We start from the raw sequence: 19,143 nt of genomic DNA, 5'->3' as shown, positions 1-19,143 counted from the left end.
CCTCATCTTTTTTCTCCAATCCTGCTGAAGGGTCTTGGCCTGAAACATCTACTTTACTCTTCTTCATTGATGCTGCCTGGCCTGCTGAGTTTCTCCAGCATTTTGTGTGTGTTTCTTGGATTTCCAGCATCTGTAGATTTTCTCTTGTTTGAGATAATCAAGGCGTTGGGAGGGGTTCGTGCACATGATCGGAAGAGGTTGGATCAGTCAGGTCCTTGGGAAGTTGTCCGACGGATAATGAGGGTGCGACTGTGAAGGTGAGATGGTGTTGGAGCAAACGGGGGAAGGAGAGTTCAGTGATTTTTTTTGGGGAGGGTCAGGTGATCAGGGAAAGGGATGGTTTGTGGGGTATGAGGGATGCCAGGTAGCTAACAGGTGAGACTGATAGATTAACTAACTGTTTCTAACCAGAGACCAGGTGACTCGGGGAGATGCTGGACAGATAATCGGATGGAGGCTTGAGGATATTGGCAGTGAGGAGTATGGGGGCAGACAGTAAGGTTGAAAACTGACATTAGATATCCTCCATCTTCCCGTTAAGGCCAGCCTCAATATCCTTGTGGTCCTGCATGTGTGGTGGAAATCAGTCAGGACCGATCACCCACCTTTATCACCATCAGGCTGTGCAGTACAGGTGGAGCAGGCCAATGGAGGACCCACACAATGGGGGTATGTCCCATTTTTCCATATGCTTCAATGAACCACGATGACTTTGAGATGGATGTCCACTCTCCACGGCATTTGGCTCTTCGCAACACAATATTGTCTCCACACCCCCAGTTTCAAGGCATTAGCTAAATGAATATTTGCCAAAAAATTATATTTCACCACAGTTTTACTCACTTGTCTGTCCCTCTTTAGCTCTTGAGCAAAAAAAAACCACGAACAGGAGATGCTGGTAGGACTCCACATGTCAGTCAGCATCAATGGAGGAAAATAAACAGTCAATGGTTCGAGCTGAAACCTTCATCAGGACTGAAAGTTCAAGTTCATGTTTATTTATCAACCTTACATGAATACCCATGAATACAGCCAGGCAAAAGAGTTTTCCTGCAGGGCAAAACACAGTACCAACAGTCATACACAGCACAAGGCACATTTAGGATGACAGTAAACATGCAGTTCCATTTTTAATATATATATAAAACCCAAGTCCCCGGATGACATGTCTTGTAAATTCAGATTCAAGATCAAAATAAATATGTCACCATATGCAACCCTGAGTCATGGTCAGTAAATCCAAGGAACATAACACATTCAATGTAAGACCACAATCAATAAGAATGGACAATCAACCAAAATACAAAAGTCAACATTTATATCTACAGGCATTCCATTTCCGGGCTCATTGGATCACCACAGTGCTGAACTTGGGAACTAAAAGGGACCCTTTCAGCACCAATCTGGTGACAGCGAGGTTTTTCACAGAACCTGAGCCCGGCATCTGACGCCGATGCCCAGACCCGACCCGTGTACAGATCTGTAGTGGCACAGAGCAGATTCTGACCCACTCGTTTTCATCCACAGTTCCAAAGAAAGGATAAAGTTTTCCCATGAATTTATTTGCGGTGAAGGTGTGGAGATGGGATCTATTCTCCGCGTTGTAAAATGAAATTGTCCCAGACTCATAACTGAGATAAACACCCACCCTCCCAGGGATGGAACTGGCAGTGAGACGGGATGGAGGGGAGGTGTTCACATTAATTTCATCATTCTGATGCCAGATGATCCAGAATCCATTGTCTGTTGTCAGTTTGATCCCTTTCTTCCTCTCCACGGACTCTGAGGCGACTCCCAGCCTCCACCACCGATTCCCCGCCACATCCACCTCCCAATAATGTCTTCCTGATGTGAATCCCTCTGATCCCAGCACATAATCCCCATTTGTAAACCTCTTCCCGGTGTCAGGGAGATCTGGCGTGGACCTGGTCCATTTCACTTTCTTCAGGTCTTCCGACACCACGAGCCCCGGACCTGCCGTTTCCAAATCCAGGGTCGCCGAGACTGTAGAGTTGGGTGGAGAGGAGGGAAGCAGAGGGTTAGAGAGTACTCGGGGACTGGGCAGTGCGGCCTCGGGACCGGAGGTCAAACTGATCAGCCCCAGGCCCAGTTGAACGGCAACAGTCACCATTCTGGAGATATACAGTGGTATGCAAATGTTTGGGCACCCCTGGTCAAAATTTCTGTTACTGTGAATAGTTAAGTGAGTAGAAGATGAACTGATCTCCAAAAGTCATAAAGTTAAAGATGAAACATTCTTTTCAACATTTTAAGCAAGTCTAATGTATTATTTCTGTTTTGTACAATTTTAGAGTGAAAAAAAGGAAAGGAGCACCATGCAAAAGTTTGGGCACCCCAAGAGATTTGAGCTGTCAGATAACTTTTACCAAGGTCTCAGACCTTAATTGTTAGGGCTATGGCTTGTTCACAATCATTGTTAGGAAAGGCCAGTTGATTCAAATTTCAAAGCTTTATAAATACCCTGACTCCTCAAACCTTGTCCCAACATCAGCAACCATGGGCTCCTCTAAGCAGCTGCCTAGCACTCTGAAAATTAAAATAATTGATGCCCACAAAGCAGGAGAAGGCTATAAGAAGATAGCAAAGCATTTTCAGGTAGCCGTTTTCTCAGTTCATAATGAAATTAAGAAATGGCAGTTAACAGGAACGGTGGAGGTCGAGTTGAGGTCTGGAAGACCAAGAAAACTCTGCTCGTAGAATTGCTAGAAAGGCAAATCAAAACCCCTGTTTGACTGCAGAAGACCTTCAGGAAGATTTAGCAGACTCTGGAGTGGTGGTGCACTGTTCTACTGTGTAGCGACACCTGCACAAATATGACCTTCATGGAACAGTCATCAGAAGAAAACCTTTCCTGTGTCCTCACCACAAAATTCAGCATCAGAAGTTTGCAAAGGAACATCTAAACAAGCCTGATGCATTTTGGAAACAAGTCCTATGGACTGATGAAGTTAAAATAGAACTTTTTGGCCGCAATGAGCAAAGGTGCGTTTGGAGAAAAAAGGGTGCAGAATTTCATGAAAAGAGCACCTCTCCAACTGTTAAGCACGGGGGTGGATCAATCATGTTTTGGGCTTGTGTTGCAGCCAGTGGAATGGGGAACATTTCACTGGTAGAGGGAAGAATGAACTCAATTAAATACCAGCAAATTCTGGAAGCAAACATCACATCATTTATAAAAAAGCTGAAGATGAAAAGAGGATGGATTCTACAACAGGATAATGATCCTAAACACACCTCAAAATCCTCAATGGACTACATCAAGAAGCACGAGCTGCAGGTTTTGCCATGGACCTTATAGTCCCCCGACCTAATCATCATTGAAAATCTGTGGATAGACCTCAAAAGAGCAGTGCATGCAAGACGGCCCAAGAATCTCACAGAACTAGAAGCCTTTTGCAAGGAAGAATGGGCGAAAATCCCCCAAACAAACATTGAAAGACTCTTAGCTGGCTACAAAAAGCATTTACAAGCTGTGATACTTGCTAAAGGGGGTGTTACTAAGTACTGACCATGCAGAGTGCCCAAACTTTTGCTTTGGGCCCTTTTCCTTTTTAGTTATTTTGAAACTGTAAAAGTTGGAAATAAAAAAGTAATCTTGCTTAAAATATTAAAGAAATGTATCTTCTTTAACTTCATGCCTTTTGAATATCAGATCATCTTTTACTCACTTAGCTATTCACAGTAACAGAAGTTTTGACCGGGGTGCCCAAACTTTTGCATGCCACTGTATGGAAAACAAACTTCTTGTGAACATTTTCACTGGGTTGGATGGAGCGAGAGTTTCCTGGGATTGCCGGGAGAATGCAGAGGCATGCAGACAGAAACAGTGAGGGGAAATTCGAAACCTGCGGGTGAATATAACGGGAACGGCACAATGTTTGGAACTTTTATTACAGAGTCATGGAATGGGAGGCAAATGGATGATGGAGGGGACTGATGTGATTGGTTACTGGAGATGTTGGAATGAGGGAGATAATTATCTGTATTATTAGAGAATTCAGAGCAATCTGTCTGGCACAGAAGAAGAGATGAATCCTGGGGAGAGAAGCCGTGACCATATTGAAAATGGGCAGGCATGAAGGGCCAGATGACCTATGCCTGGCCGTGTTTTATTTTCTGGAGTGATTTGTGAGATATGGGGAGTGTTGCATTGCCTTGGCAGGAATGTGGGTTTGAATGATCGGGTGTGAGATAGAATAGGTGCAGACTTGGGGATTGTAAGGTTGGTGTGTGTGTGTGTGTGTGTGTGTGTGCGTGTGTGTGTGTGCGTGTGTGTGTGCGCGTGTGTGTGTGTGCGTGTGTGTGTGCGCGTGTGTGTGTGCGCGTGTGTGTGTGCGTGTGTGTGTGTGTGTGTTGACTGGAGTAAATATCAGTGGATTTGCGTACCCTGGGAAGGAGAGTGTGCACATTGAAGTATGTATATGTTATTGGGGGTCCCTACATTTATGTTGTCTGTTGATGAGAATATATGTGGCATGTCTTAGGATTTCTCAAATCAATGAATTCACTGGGTCTCTAGCAATGGATTCCATGTTATTCAGAGAATAAACAATGAACATTGTGATGGTTCTGGCCCTAATCTGCCAATCATTCTGATGTGAGGAGATCTTTACCATATCAATTAGTCTGTGCATGCTTCCCTCAAAACCCAATCTTGGGACAAGGTTATTGCTGGTCTTCCTTCTGGTCTCAGACTAAAGTGCTTCTGTGTGGTGAATTGATAACAACGGCGTGACTCACAAGTCCAGCAGAGTCTGCAGTCATGGACAGGTCAGATGGGGTGAGTGGCGCAGGTTTCCTGCCTTGCTGGGTACAGGTCTGTTTCCATGACAATTTTAGTTTTTATTCCCTCTGGTTTAATTAGAGGAATTTTAATTTCCCAAGTACTATGGTGAATTTCATACCCATGTATTGTACTTATGCAGTGTGGATAGGTGCAGGATGCAGTGAGGTTGGTGCCAGAATCTTTGCCTGATTGGTTAGGGTGTGCCCCAAGGTCAATCCCCCAACAAACTTTATTCCAGTCAATTTTTGCTTCTAATTATTATTTAATGGTGCAAAGACGAAGAAAACTGTGGAAGTTTTACCTTGCTTAATGGCAACATAAGTTTCTTTCAACAATGTTTCTAGCGAAAAGAGATTATTGAATTTCTCCAACGTCAGGGCACCGTCTGTCACTGACAACATTGGGGCTTCATCGCTAATGCTGCAAATATTAAACAGCTGGTTATAAACAAAGCATCAGACAATCTTGAATTATTTTAAGAAGGAATTGTGCCGAGAGCATGTCCTACCTGTTCTTCTGATGAACTTCTTCCTAAAATAAAATAAACACAGTTTTGAAATAACTGAGACTGGATTCCTACAGCAGGAATATTCTCAGTGCTGAATACTCCCTTTTCTGAACTTTCACTCCCGCTGACACATAACTTTTAAAAAAAAGTTCACTGCAGAACTGACATAGGACCATGGGAGAAAGTAAAAGGAAAGTTTGGGAAATTTATGACAGAGGGAGAAGACTTTCAGGAAAGATGGGACAGGTCGTGCACTCTCATCCGAGTTAGACACTAGGGTGATCAGACAGATATTTAACGTTATTTATAGATTACAAAGGGCGGGAGAAGATAAAAAATGTGTGTGGATGCCTTTAGCCAAAAATAAAATGTGAAGTGGTCTTCAATAGATCCCGCAATAAATTCAGTAAAGAGAACGCGGATCTCGCTGGCATCCGTACCGTTGACCTAGGCAGGAGAGATGGAATGCAATGGGGAAGCTGGAGAAACATGTGAAAGACCCTGGCTCACTGTTCACTGTTGATGGGGCTAGTCAGTCGGTTGAAGAGGCTTGTGCGGGTCTAAGAACTGATAGCAGAGACGGCCGAGCAGTTGTCTTTGATGTAGAAAATAGTGGAATATCATGTGGAACTTATCTGAGAAAGGAAACTGTACAAATTTCCCTGATAAAATTAGTTTCTACTGGCGAAAGCCAGATGTTGTATCACATTCCACAATTCAAACATAGTGTCCACACATCGGCAAAAAGATGCTCACACCCACTGCACCAGACACACTCACCAGACGCATGTGAGTGTCACTGGATGATAATGATAGTTTCAATGGATTTTAGATGTGAGATTCACAGAAACAATCACCAGCTCTGTGTTACAATAGCTCATTCCTGGGAAGTCTGCACATTGCCCTGTGATGTGCAAATATTGTCAGAAGTCAGTTTAGAACAGTTTCAGTAAGTTCTGAGTTGGTGGTAAACATCACACCTGCTTCAAAACTACCACTTCCCATTTTGTTAACGTTCACATTCACTGAACCACATTCCACCTCTGCCACCACCTGGTGGAACTGATCCTCACACTCAACAACTTCCCTTTCGGCTCCTTCAACTCTCTCCAAACCCAAGGCGTAGCCATTGACACCAGCATGTCCTCAGCTATGCCTGCCTTTTGTCGATTTCGTGGAACCAATTTAACCAATTTCCCCTGGGATCAATAAAGTATGACTATGACTATGACAATGAACAGTCCATGTTCCAAGCCTTCCTTGGTATTGCTTCTTTGCCACATTGACAACTGCACTGGTACTGCTTCATGCACCTATGCTGAGCTCATCACTTTGATCAACTTTGCCTCGAGCTTCCACCCTGGCCTGAAAGCTCTCTCCCTTTTGACATCTCTGACACCCCTCTCCCCTTTTTCAATCTCTGTCTCCAGAGGTGGATACTGATATCTTATACAAATCTACTGACTCTCAGAGTTATCTTGACTATATTGTACCTCCTCTCACTGTAACTTGTGAAAATGCTATTCACTTTTCCCAGTTCCTCAGTCTCCACATCTGTCTTCTCAGGGCAAGACTTTCTCTTCCAGGACTGTAGAGATGTCCTCCTTCTTCAAAGAATGGGAGTTCACTGCCCACTGCCATTGATGGTGATCTCACCCGCTTCTCCTCCACTTCCCACACAGCTGCTCTCACCCCGTCCTCCTGCTGCTATGAGTGGGATAGTGTTCCCCTTGTCTCTGTCTACCACCTCACGAGCCTCTGTGTCCAGCACATCGTTCTCCCTGTGAATCTATCAAGGTCATCTACTCTATCTGTTGCTCCCAGTGCGGCCTCCCCTACATCAGTGAGATCAAACGTAAACAGGGAGCATTTTGTTCTGTCCACTGCAAAAAGTGAAATTTCCCGGTGGCCACCCATTTCAATTTGACTTTGGCATGTTGGTCAATGGCCTCCTCATCTGCTACGATGACACCACACTCGGGGTGGAGGAGCAACACCTCATATTCCTTCTGGGCAGCCTCCAGCATTATGACATGAACATCGACTTTGCTACACAAGAAATACCGCAGATGCTGGAAATGCAAAGCAAACATACACAAAATGCTGGAGGAACCCAGTAGGCCAGCCAGCATCAATTTCTCTAACCTCCAGCAATTTCACTCCCTCCCCCTTCTCTTTATTCCATTCCCCATTCTGTTTCCCCTCTCACCCCTTCTTATTTCCTCACCTACCCATCACCTCCCTCTAGTGCCCCTCATCCTTCCCTTTCTTCATCCTCCTATTAGATACTCTTTCCGCCTATCGTCTCTGGCTTCTTAATTTATCCCCCCAGCCACACACCTCCTTCCTCACCTGGTTTCACCTATCACCTGCCAGCTTGTACTTCTCTCCCTCCGCCACCTTCTTATTCTGGCCTCTGCCTCTTTCCTGTCCAATCCTGATGAAGATTCCCTGTTGGAAAGTTGACCACACAGATGCTGCTTGATCAGCTGAGTTCCTCCAGCATTGTTTGTGTTTCTCCAACACCAGCATCTGCAGAATCTCTTGTGCTTGTAATATTGTCTCTCACCTTGAGGAACCTCACACTGTCTGTTAGATGCATCCGTGCTCGTAACTTTGAAATTTCCTCCTGAATAGAATTTAAATTCTCTTGAATCTCACGAAGATTTTTCTTCATTGGATTTAGAATCCTCTCCTCTTCTTCCTTGAGATCTCTGAGTAAGTGCTGCTCTTTCTCGGCAAGAATCTGGTGCAGTTCAGCAAAATGGGCTGTGATGTGGGACTGAACGTGGCGAGACTGTTCCTGTCAAATGACCATAAAGGTTAACCTATTATGTGACTGCACCACGACACTGAAAGCAATCATTTCGTCCTTAAAATTTGTGCTGATTTTCAGAGCAATCCCACCCATCCCATTCCTTCAGTCTAAGAAACCTCTTTTCCATCTATACCCATTAACGCCAAAGTCGATTCCCACACCAGCCACGTCATGGCAGTCAATTAGCCATTCAACCGGCATGCCTTTGCGATTGCCGTAAAACCGGTCTAGGTCATAGGGAGAACCGGCAAACTCCACGCAGACAGCACCATAGAACGGGGTCGAACCCAGGTCGCTGAATCTATAAAAAAGGCAGCACTACCTGCTGCGATACGGTGCTGCCATCAGCAGAGGAAACGAAAACTAAACAACAAGATCAGAAATTGCACACAGGCAGGCCTCACCCGAACTCCGGAAATCTTCTGTATCTGTTGCTGCTCCGTTTCCAGAAAGTCTGATTTCTTTTTTGTGAGGGTTTCTATTGAAGATTTAACCTGGTCCTGAGAATCAGAGAGTAAGTGAATGAGAAAAAAACAGACGCAAAAAGGTAGAGAGGTTATTGAATTCGGTTGATATTTACCTTGTAGATTTCAACAGCTTCTCTAATCGACAGGAAGCGGTGCTCTCTGTGCTCCTGGGCACATTTACAAATCACGCAGATCAGTTTCTTGTCCGTTTCACAAAACAGCTTCATTTCTTCCTCATGTTCCTCGCAGTGAAGTTTACTTTCATTCTCTCTCGGCTTCAGGTGCAGTTTTCGAGCTTTTTCAGCCAGTCTTGCTAAGAGTCGTCTTGGCCTGAGGGTCCGGTCGGCAAACAGAGCTCGACACTCCGGACAGGAGTTTCTCTCCTCCCTTTCCCAACACCGTGTGATACAGGAGCGGCAGAAGTTGTGTCCACATTCCAGAGTGACCGGATCGGTGAAGAAATCCTGGCAGCTGGGACAAATTACCTCCTCAGTTAAACTCTCGTCCCGTCCTTTCGAAGCCATGTTAGCTCCGGACCCGGTACTTCCTGGTTCAAAATGCTTTTACTGTTGAATCCGATTGTCCACGATCAGTACCACGATTGTCCACCGCAAGCGCTACAACCACAGAGAATGAACATTCTGCAGCTGTTCAATGGTAAAATGTCCGGCTCTTCCAGTTAATCTTACATGACGGAAGGATCGGGAAGACACAAATAAGGCTGAAAATCAATAACCAGAGAGAAGGGCTTGTCACAGTTTGTTCAGGACGGGAAGGAACACGCCAAATGGGGCGTTAAACGGTGGATAAATACAAATTCAGAGTATCTGTTAAAAAGAATTATAAAAAAGTGAAATTGTATTACAAGTTGACAGATCTAGTGGTAATGACTGAAAGGTAGAAAATAGAACATAGAGCGGTACAGCATAATACAGGCCTTTCGGCCCAAGAATGTTGTGCCGATCTTCTAATTTGACATTGTGGCCCCTGCCATCTGTTGTCGGCCCCCAACCAACACATATTCCACTCTCCCCTCCTACCCCTCCTCACAGTCCCCCACCCTGCTCTCATGACTATACCCCTTCCCCACACGAAACCACCATGGTGGGCTTCACAGCTCTACAGGTGAGAAGACAGCTGAAACGTCTCAACCCAAGCAAGGCTGCAGGACCGGATGGTGTCAGTACCAGGGTGCTCAAAGCTTGTGCCCCTCAGCTATGTGGAGTACTTCGCCATGTATTCAACCTGAGCCTGAGGCTCCGGAGGGTTCCTGTACTGTGGAAGACGTCCTGCCTCGTCCCTGTGCCAAAGACGCCGCGCCCCAGCGGCCTCAATGACTACAGACCGGTGGCATTGACCTCCCACATCATGAAGACCCTGGAGAGACTTGTTCTGGAGCTGCTCCGGCCTAAGGTCAGGCCACACTTAGATCCCCTCCAGTTCGCCTACCAGCCCCGACTAGGAGTTGAGGATGCCATCGTCTACCTGCTGAACCATGTCTACGCCCACCTGGACAAGCCAGCGAGCACTGTGAGGGTCATGTTTTTTGACTTCTCCAGTGCGTTCAACACCATCCGCCCTGCTCTGCTGGGGGAGAAGCTGACAGCGATGCAGGTGGATGCTTTCCTGGTGTCATGGATTCTTGATTACCTGACTGGCAGACCACAGTACGTGTGCTTGCAACACTGTGTGTCCGACAGAGTGATCAGCAGCACTGGGGCTCCACAGGGGACTGTCTTCTCTTCACCATTTACACCTCGGACTTCAACTACTGCACAGAATCTTGTCATCTTCAGAAGTTTTCGGATGACTCTGCCATAGTTGGATGCATCAGCAAGGGAGATGAAGCTGAATACAGGGCTACAGTAGGAAACTTTGTCACATGGTGTGAGCAGAATTATCTGCAGCTTAATGTGAAAAAGACTAAGGAGCTGGTGGTAGACCTGAGGAGGGCTAAGGCACCGGTGACCCCTGTTTCCATCCAGGGGGTCAGTGTGAACATGGTGGAGGATTACAAATACCTGGGGATATGAATTGACAATAAACTGGACTGGTCAAAGAACACTGAGGCTGTCTACAAGAAGGGTCAGAGCCGTCTCTATTTCCTGAGGAGACTGAGGTCCTTTAACATCTGCCAGATGATGCTGAGGATGTTCTACGAGTCTGTGGTGGCCAGTGCTATCATGTTTGCTGTTGTGTGCTGGGGCAGCAGGCTGAGGGTAGCAGACACCAACAGAATCAACAAACTCATTCATAAGGCCAGTGATGTTGTGGGGATGGAACTGGACTCTCTCACGGTGGTGTCTGAAAAGAGGATGCTGTCTAAGTTGCATGCCATCTTGGTCAATGTCTCCCATCCACTACATAATGTACTGGTTGCGCACAGGAGTACATTCAGCCAGAGACTCATTCCACCGAGATGCAGCACAGAGCGTCATAGGAAGTCATTCCTGCCTGTGGCCATCAAACTTTACAACTCCTCCCTTGGAGGGTCAGACATCCTGAGCCAATAGGCTGGTCCTGGACTTATTTCATAATTTACTGGCATAATTACATATTACTATTTAAATATTTGTGGTTCTATTGCTATTTATTATTTATGGTGCAACTGTAACAAAAACCAATTTCCCCCGGGATCAATAAAGTATAACTATGACTATGGCTATAACTTAAAATAATCTGACCATTCTTTCCCACATAGATCTCCTTCTTAAAATCCACGTGCTTATCAAAGAGACTCTTAAATGTTCATAATGCCTCTACCATTACCCCGAGAAGCGATCCACGTTACTACCACTCTGTGTAAAAGAAACTTACCTTCGAAATCCTCACTATAGTTTGCAACAATCACCATAAAAATCACCCATAAGACATTTTGTAAGCGTAACTCTGGATTTCCAGCATCTGCAGAATCTCCTGTGTTTCTGAAATGCTAAAACATGCCAAAGTTAAGAGAGAATTTGTGGTAGCGTGTTGGCCATCAATAGTTGGGGGATTGAGTTCAAGAGCCATGAAGTAATATTACAGATCTATAAAACCCTGGTTAGATCACCCTTGGAATATTGTATTCAATTCTGGCCGCCTCATTATAGGAAGGATCTGGAAGCATTAGAGATGGTGCAGAGGAGATTTACCAGGATGATATCTAGATAAGACCAGAAGATATAGGGGCAGAATTAGGTCATTTGGCCCATCGAGTCTGCATGGCCATTTCATCATGACTGATCCATTATTCCTCTCAGCCCCAATCTCCTGCCTACTCCCCATATCCCTTCATGCCCTATTGTGAAAGGAAAATCACGTCTGATGAAGCTCATAGAATTTTTTGAGCATGTAACTAATAGAGTGGATAGGGGAGAACCAGTGGATGTGGTATATTTGGATTTTCAAAAGGCTTTTGACAAGGTCCCACACAGGAGATTAGTGTGCAAACTTAAAGCACACAGTATTGGGGGTATGGTATTGGTGTGGGTGGAGAATTGGTTAGCAGACAGGAAGCAATGAGTGGGAATAAACAGGACATTTTCAGAATGGCAGGCAGTGACTAGTGGGGTACCGCAAGGCTCAGTGCTGGGACCCCAGTTGTTTACAATATATATAAATGACTCAGACGAGGGAATTAAATGCAGCATCTCCAAGATTGCGGATGACACGAAGCTGGGCGCAGTGTTAGCTGTGAGGAGGATGCTAAGAGGATGCAGGGTGACTTGGATAGGTTAGGTGAGTGGGCAAATTCATGGCAGATGCAATTTAATGTGGATAAATGTGAGGTTATCCACTTTGGTGGCAAAAACAGGAAAACAGATTATTATCTGAATGGTGGCCGATTAGGAAAAGGGGAGGTGCAACGAGACCCGGGTGTCATTATACACCAGTCATTGAAAGTGGGCATGCAGGTATAGCAGGCAGTGAAAAAGGCGAATGGTATGCTGGCATTCATAGCAAGAGGATTCAAGTACAGGAGCAGGGAGGTACTACTGCAGTTGTACAAGACCTTGGTGAGACCACACCTGGAGTATTGTGTGCAGTTTTGGTCCCCTAATCTGAGGAAAGTCATTCTTGCCATAGAGGGAGTACAAAGAAGGTTCACCAGATTGATTCCTGGGATGGCAGGACTTTCATATGAAGAAAAACTGGATGAACTGGGCTTGTACTCGTTGGAATTTAGAAAATTGAGGGGGGATCTGATTGAAACGTATAAGATCCTAAAGGGATTGGACAGGCCAGATGCAGGAAGATTATTCCTGATGTTGGGGAAGTCCAGAACGAGGGGTCACAGTTTGAGGATAAAGGGGAAGCCTTTTAGGACCAAGATTGGGAAAAACTTCTTCACACAGAGGGTGGTGAATCTGTGGATTTCTCTGCCACAGGAAACAGTTGAGGCCAGTTCATTGGCTATATTTAAGAGGGAGTTAGATATGGCCCTTGTGGCTAAAGGGATTAGGGTGTATGGAGAGAAGGCAGGTACAGGTTTCTGAGTTGGATGATCAGCCATGATCATACTGAATGGCGGTGCAGGCTCGAAGGGCCGAATGGCCTACTCCTGCACCTATTTTCTATGTTTCTATGTTTCTATGTAATCCAGGTGGGAGGAGAGAGAGCAGCGCACTGCACGTGCACAGCCCTCCAGCGAAAAATGTTATTGTATCCTTTAAATAGGGGCCGTGGACAATTCTGATTAGATGGAGATAGACGTGAAAGCACAGAGGGACATCTGGAGAAATTTCTGAAACATCAGTTGGCTGCTGTTGTTACTGCGCAGTTGGGAATCTTCCGGAGGGTAGGCCTCAAAATCCCCGGCTTTGTCTGCTGTCGGCGACCGAGATTGAGGCCGAATCGTTCGGACAGAGATGGTGCTTAGTACTCGGTGTCAGAGGGCTGATTGGAGGCTCGAAGTTTTTGGATGACTCAGAGTCGGACTGTGGTCGGGAATGGCAGGGAGAGTTTGTCTTCCTTCTCCTGCCTGTGTGAGATGTGGGACATTTGAGAGACTTTGAACTTTTTACTGTGCTCATGGACTTCTTCATCAAGTTATGGTATTGTTGCACTGTTGTAACTATATGTTATAATTATGTGGTTTTGTTAGCTTTTTCAGGCTAGGTTTGTCCTGTGTTTTGTGATATCACACTGGAGGAAATAGAACATAGACTAGAACATAGAATAGTACAGCACAGTACAGGCCCTTCGGCCCACAATGTTGTGCCGACCCTCAAACCCTGCCTCCCATATAAGCCCCCACCTTAGATTTCTCCATATACCTGTCTAGTAGTCTCTTAAACTTCACTAGTGTATCTGCCTCCACCACTGACTCAGGCAGTGCATTCCACGCACCAACCACTCTCTGAGTAAAAAACCTTCCTCTAATATCCCCCTTGAACTTCCCACCCCTTACGTGGTGCCCTGGGGAAGAGGCGCTGGCTATCCACTCTATCTATTCCTCTTATTATCTTGTACACCTCTATCATGTCTCCTCTCATCCTCCTTCTCTCCAAAGAGTAAAACCCTAGCTCCCTTATTGTACCATTTCTTAATGCATGCATTACTAAACGAGAATAAAAGAGGACTGCATGTCCTCATAATCTAAAATTCAATGCCGATGGAGAGTCAGTGAGATTGCATCTGCTCTCGACCTATTGTGGCGCTAGGCAAATTGCAGTGGGTCCAGGTCCTTGCTTAGGCAGGAGTTGATTCTAGCCATGACCAACTTCTCAAAGCACTTCATTACAATAGATGTAAGTACCACTGGGTGATAGTCATTAACTCAGCTCACCCTGGGCTTCTTCGGTACGGGTATCATCATTGAGCCTTTGAAGCAGGTGGGAGCTTCCAACTGTAGAAATGGGAGATTGAAAATGTCTGAACACACCCACCAATTGGTTGGCGCAGGTTTTCAGAGGCCTGTCAGGTACCTATTTGGGTACTCTGTGGGGTGCCACTCTTTCTAAAAAGACTAATGGAAATAGTCAGCACAGCCTAAAACATCCCTGTCAACCAAGGTGGCTTCCTTGGCAATTCCATTTAACTGCATTGGTCCACATCCCTCTAAGCATTTTCTGTCACGGACCTATCCAAATGTCTTGAAAGTGTTTCAATTCTGTTTGCCTCTACCATTTCTTCTGGCAGCTCCTCCCATTTACCAACCACCGTCTGTGTGGAACACTGGCTCAGGTCCGCTGTTAATCTTTACCCTCTCACTTTAACCCTAGTTTTAGACTCCCCTACCCTGGGGAAAAGACTGTGACTATCAACTTTATCACTACCCTGCAGAACTTCATAAACCACAAAAATGTGAAACCTCATCCTCCTTTTCTTCAGGGAAAAGAGTCCAGATTGATCCAGATTCTCCTGATGCCCATGAGCCCCGGTAACATTCCTGTGAATCTTGTCTGCACACATTCCAGCTGAATGTCGTCCTTTCTACAGCTCGATGACCAGAACTGTGACCAATATTCTGAGTGTGGTCTCACCAATGTCTTGTACAACTGTAACGTGACAAACCATCTCATGTACTTAATGCCCCAATCGATGAAGGCCAGCGTAACATACAGCTTCTTCACTGTACTGTCTGCCTGTGTCTCTACTCTCAAGAACTTTGTACTCGTTCCCCTGGGTATTTCTATTCTACAATGCTCCCCAGGGCCCTGACATTCACTGTGTATATTCTGCATTGGTTTGAACTTCTTGAAATATGACTCTTCACACTTATTTGATTTGAATTCCTTCTGCCATTCCTTTGCCCATGTCCCCAATGCAATCTCATCCCATCCGCCCGAAATGGTCCACAACCCTCCATTCCCTGTCTGTTCATGTGTCTGTCGAAATGCCACTGAAATGTTGTTGTTGTATCTACTTCCACCACCTCCCCTGACAGCACGTTCCAGGCACCGACCATTCTCCGTGTGCAATTTAAGAAAAAACTTGCCTCATCAATCTCCTTTAACCCTTCTCCTCTCACTTTATAACTACTCTCTGAAGTGGGGAGCAGCGAGTGTGCACTTGGCATCTGTTGGCACTCTTTCCTGACTGGGTGAAAGCAGAGCGTGAGTGTGAATAACTGGAGTGGTTCTCCCTCCTGCTGGCCGCACAGGTTCTAACCAGAGTCATTTTAAGATTTGTTCTGTGTTCTTTTCTGACTTAGATCAGGATATTCGTATATGCTTTCACAAACAATGGAGATACTGTACTGCACACGTGTTCAAAACCACAAGAAAAGATTTTATCAGAACCAGCACATACAGGAAGAAAATCAAAAGTCTGCAGTAGTAGCAGTATGGAATCAAAATAGTACTTATTATTCACTAAGCTGACCTCTGCAACGTTAGACATGTTACAAACCCACGGTTTCGTTTACTGTGGACTGTTGCTTTAAGTGCCTGAGTGAGGCGGGACCATGACGTCAGTCACAGGCTGCTGCGAACCAACTCATATACAGAGAGGGCGACCGTCGATCGAAAGAGAGAGAGAGAGAGACTGGGGAAGCCGGTAGCTTCAGCTTGTCGCAGCTGGGGCTTGGAACCCTCTTATGCCTACAAGGGTGGGTTAAACATCGACACACGGTGCACAGCGAGTGTGTGACTGTCATTTCATACAATCTGCAGGAGTGGATTTTGGGGTATCTTGTGGGAGCACTTTTGTAGCCCTTGCCTGGGTATGTTGTGTGATAACCAGTGGAAGACGATATTCCTGTGACAGGTCACTTTCGGTGATAATTCATTTGTGGATTTGGAACGACACGTTGAACAAGACCTACGGTGACTGTTGTCTCGTTTTACCAGCGTGGAACCTGTGGAATATTTTGTATTTACCGTTTCTCTGCGTTTCACCCTGGATTACAAATACCTCTCTCCCATCATTTATTTCGTGGATTACTGAACTTTCTACTTTACCATCTCAAGACTCTAAGCCTTATTCCCCCAAGCTCAATAGTTTGGGTGTTATATTTACACACATATATACACATGACACTGTTAACTTTTGTTTATCTTGGTTAAGTTATTGTATTATAAGTAGATACTATTAAAGATAGTGGTTCTAAAATCAAAACCAGACTTCATGTGTAAAATCTATTGCTGCTGGTTCGTTTCTAAAACGCTACATTTCATAACAGACAGGAGTATCAGATTTAAGAATCTTTAATGCACGGCTCGCCCTATCCACTCCCCCTACCACTCGCTTCTTCCACCCCTCCCCCAGCCCCCTCTCTCCCACCCCACCCCCATCTCTAGCTCTAACACAGGCTGTCACAGACCCTCATACAAAACTCTCATACTGCAGACAGGAAACACCCCTTAAGATTCCATCAAAGTGTATCACGTCAGTATTTTTCCATACCTTGGTGGAACCAGCTGCACCCTCTTATCTCTTACAACCTTCAGCCCAGACACACAATTTAGGGGGAAAAAAAAAGGCAACAGGAGCTGTTACCAGATTCTTATCTTAATAATATGCATTCAAAATAGAGACAAGACATTGGTGAATAAGAAGGAAAACAGGTCATTACCAAATTCCAACCGGTCACTATTCTGTCTTCGAACTTCCATTTTATTTTGGCATGTACCAAGGAGGATCACAATTAACTCTTTCCCTACACAGGGAAATGCACCTCCTCCAGCAGTCTCCTGGAGTTGAGGATGACTCGCTCCAGAACTGAGGTGACTGATGAGGCCAATGTGGGATCTGCGGTCAAGGATTGGTGTAAGTGGATGAGACTCGGTGAACGAAGGGCCTGTATCTCAGATGCTTTTTGTATTTCAAAAGTAAATTTTATTCATGATAAAAATAGCAACAAAAAACTAATTATATTCTGAATGCCATATGGTTGATGGGTTCAGTATGTCAACACTATTTACACCATTCAGTTTAAATTAAACACTATTCAGTCGCTAGGTATACATGGAGAGGTGGTAAATTGGATTAGACATTGGCTCAATGGAAGAAGCCAAAGAGTGGTAGTAGAAGATTGCTTCTCAGAGTGGAGGCCTGTAACCAGTGGCGTGCCACAGGGATCAGTGCTGGGTCCATTGTTATTTGTCATCTATATCAATGATCTGAATGATAATGTGGGAAATTGGATCAGCAAATTTGCTGATGATACAAAGATTGGAGGTATAGTGGACAGTGAGGAAGGTTTTCAAAGCTTGCAGAAGGATTTGGACCAGCTGGAAAAATGGGCTGAAAAATGGCAGATGAAGTTTAATACAGACAAGTGTGAGGTATTGCACATTGGAAGGACAAACCAACGTAGAACATACAGGGTAAATGGTAAGGCACTGAGGAGTGAAGTGGAACAGAGGGATCTGGGAATACAGATACAAAATTCCCTAAAAGTGGCGTCACAGGTAGATAGGGTTGTAAAGAGAGCTTTTGGTACCTTGGCCTTTATTAATCAAAGTATTGAGTATAAGAGCTGGAATGTTATGATGAGGTTGTATAAGGCATTGGTGAGGCCGAATCTGGAGTATTGTGTTCAGTTTTGGTCACCAAATTACAGGAAGGATATAAATAAGGTTGAAAGAGTGCAGAGAAGGTTTACAAGGATGTTGCAGGGACTTGATAAACTCTGTTGCAGAGAAAGGTTGAATAGGTTAGGACTTTATTCCCTGGAGCGTAGAAGAATGAGGGGAGATTTGATAGAGGTATATAAAATTATGATGGGTATAGATAGAGTGAATGCAAGCAGGCTTTTTCCACTGAGGCAAGGGGAGAAAAAAACCAGAGGACATGGGTTAAGGGTGAGGGGGGCAAAGTTTAAAAGGAACATTAGGGGGGGCTTCTTCACACAGAGAGTGGTGGGAGTATGGAATGAGCTGCCAGACGAGGTGGTAAATGCGGGTTCTTTTTTAACATTTAAGAATAAATTGGACAGATACATGGATGGGAGGTGTATGGCGGGATATGGTCCGTGTGCAGGTCAGTGGGACTAGGCAGAAAATGGTTCGGCACAGCCAAGAAGGGCCAAAGGGCCTGTTTCTGTGCTGTAGTTTCTATGGTTTTCTATGGTTTCATTGCACCATTGCCACTCAGGTTGCCCTATGGGTGATGCAACATTTCAATGTTTGAGGGGCTTCCCTACGCAACTCAGCCTCTTCACTTTGGTAACGGAAGGTGCCTCGACTGTGGTCCTCCAGAACAGAGCCTCTACACTGGCTGCATTTGAGTTTTGTGCTTCCCTCAGCACGTCCTCCTGCAGCCTGGACTGGGGCAGCCGGCAGCGTTCCCTTACGGGCATCTCACTGTGCTCGGAGTCCAGCAGCTTTTGTGCAGACCAAAGAGCATCTTTCACTGAGTTGCTTCTCTTCCAGCAGCAGTTTTCCACAAAATTTAGAATAAGGACTGAAGTTGTCCTTGTGCCTGGTGGTACGTGCTTTTGTACCTTCTACCCGAGGGGAGTGGGGAGAAAAAAGAATGTCCAGGGTGAGCTGGGCCTTCGATTATGCTGGCTGCTTTACTGATGCAACAAGTGGTGTAGAGACAAGGAAATCAGCAGATGCTGAAATTTCAAGCAACACACATCAAAGTTGCTGGTGAACGCAGCAGGCCAGGC

At 45.3% G+C, this 19,143-nt stretch overlaps 1 protein-coding gene across 2 annotated transcripts; it reads right to left on the bottom strand.

Annotated features, from left to right (window-relative positions):
• Window positions 1–961: 961 nt before the first annotated feature.
• On the bottom strand, window positions 962–9,136 carry LOC134346579 (zinc-binding protein A33-like). Of its 2 annotated transcripts, none has more exons than XM_063048009.1 (6): window positions 8,714–9,136; window positions 8,538–8,633; window positions 7,885–8,118; window positions 5,316–5,338; window positions 5,109–5,227; window positions 962–2,004 (listed from the first exon to the last, which is right to left on the bottom strand). In XM_063048009.1, exons 1-6 carry the CDS (start codon window positions 9,122–9,124, stop codon window positions 1,346–1,348), a joined length of 1,542 nt encoding a protein of 513 aa, XP_062904079.1. In that variant the 5' UTR covers window positions 9,125–9,136; the 3' UTR covers window positions 962–1,345. The 2 variants fall into 2 exon arrangements, with proteins under 2 accessions (XP_062904079.1, XP_062904080.1); XM_063048010.1 differs by having other exon boundaries at window positions 7,885–8,112.
• Between the last annotated feature and the right edge of the window lie 10,007 nt (window positions 9,137–19,143).

Source organism: Mobula hypostoma, chromosome 5, assembly GCF_963921235.1.
Source record: "Mobula hypostoma chromosome 5, sMobHyp1.1, whole genome shotgun sequence".
NCBI lineage: Eukaryota > Metazoa > Chordata > Chondrichthyes > Myliobatiformes > Myliobatidae > Mobula > Mobula hypostoma.
This window is presented reverse-complemented; position numbering and strand designations above follow the sequence as displayed.

Excerpts from the sequence above, each read along its gene's own strand:
- LOC134346579 (XM_063048009.1), bottom strand. The coding sequence starts at position 9,124 with ATGGCTTCGAAAGGACGGGACGAGAGTTTAACTGAGGAGGTAATTTGT. Across the intron at positions 5,339-7,884 it reads ACAGTGTGAGGTTCCTCAAG|GAAGAAGTTCATCAGAAGAA; the intron begins GTGAGAGACAAT and ends ATTTTATTTTAG. Across the intron at positions 2,005-5,108 it reads TTATGTTGCCATTAAGCAAG|TCTCGGCGACCCTGGATTTG; the intron begins GTAAAACTTCCA and ends CCAACTCTACAG.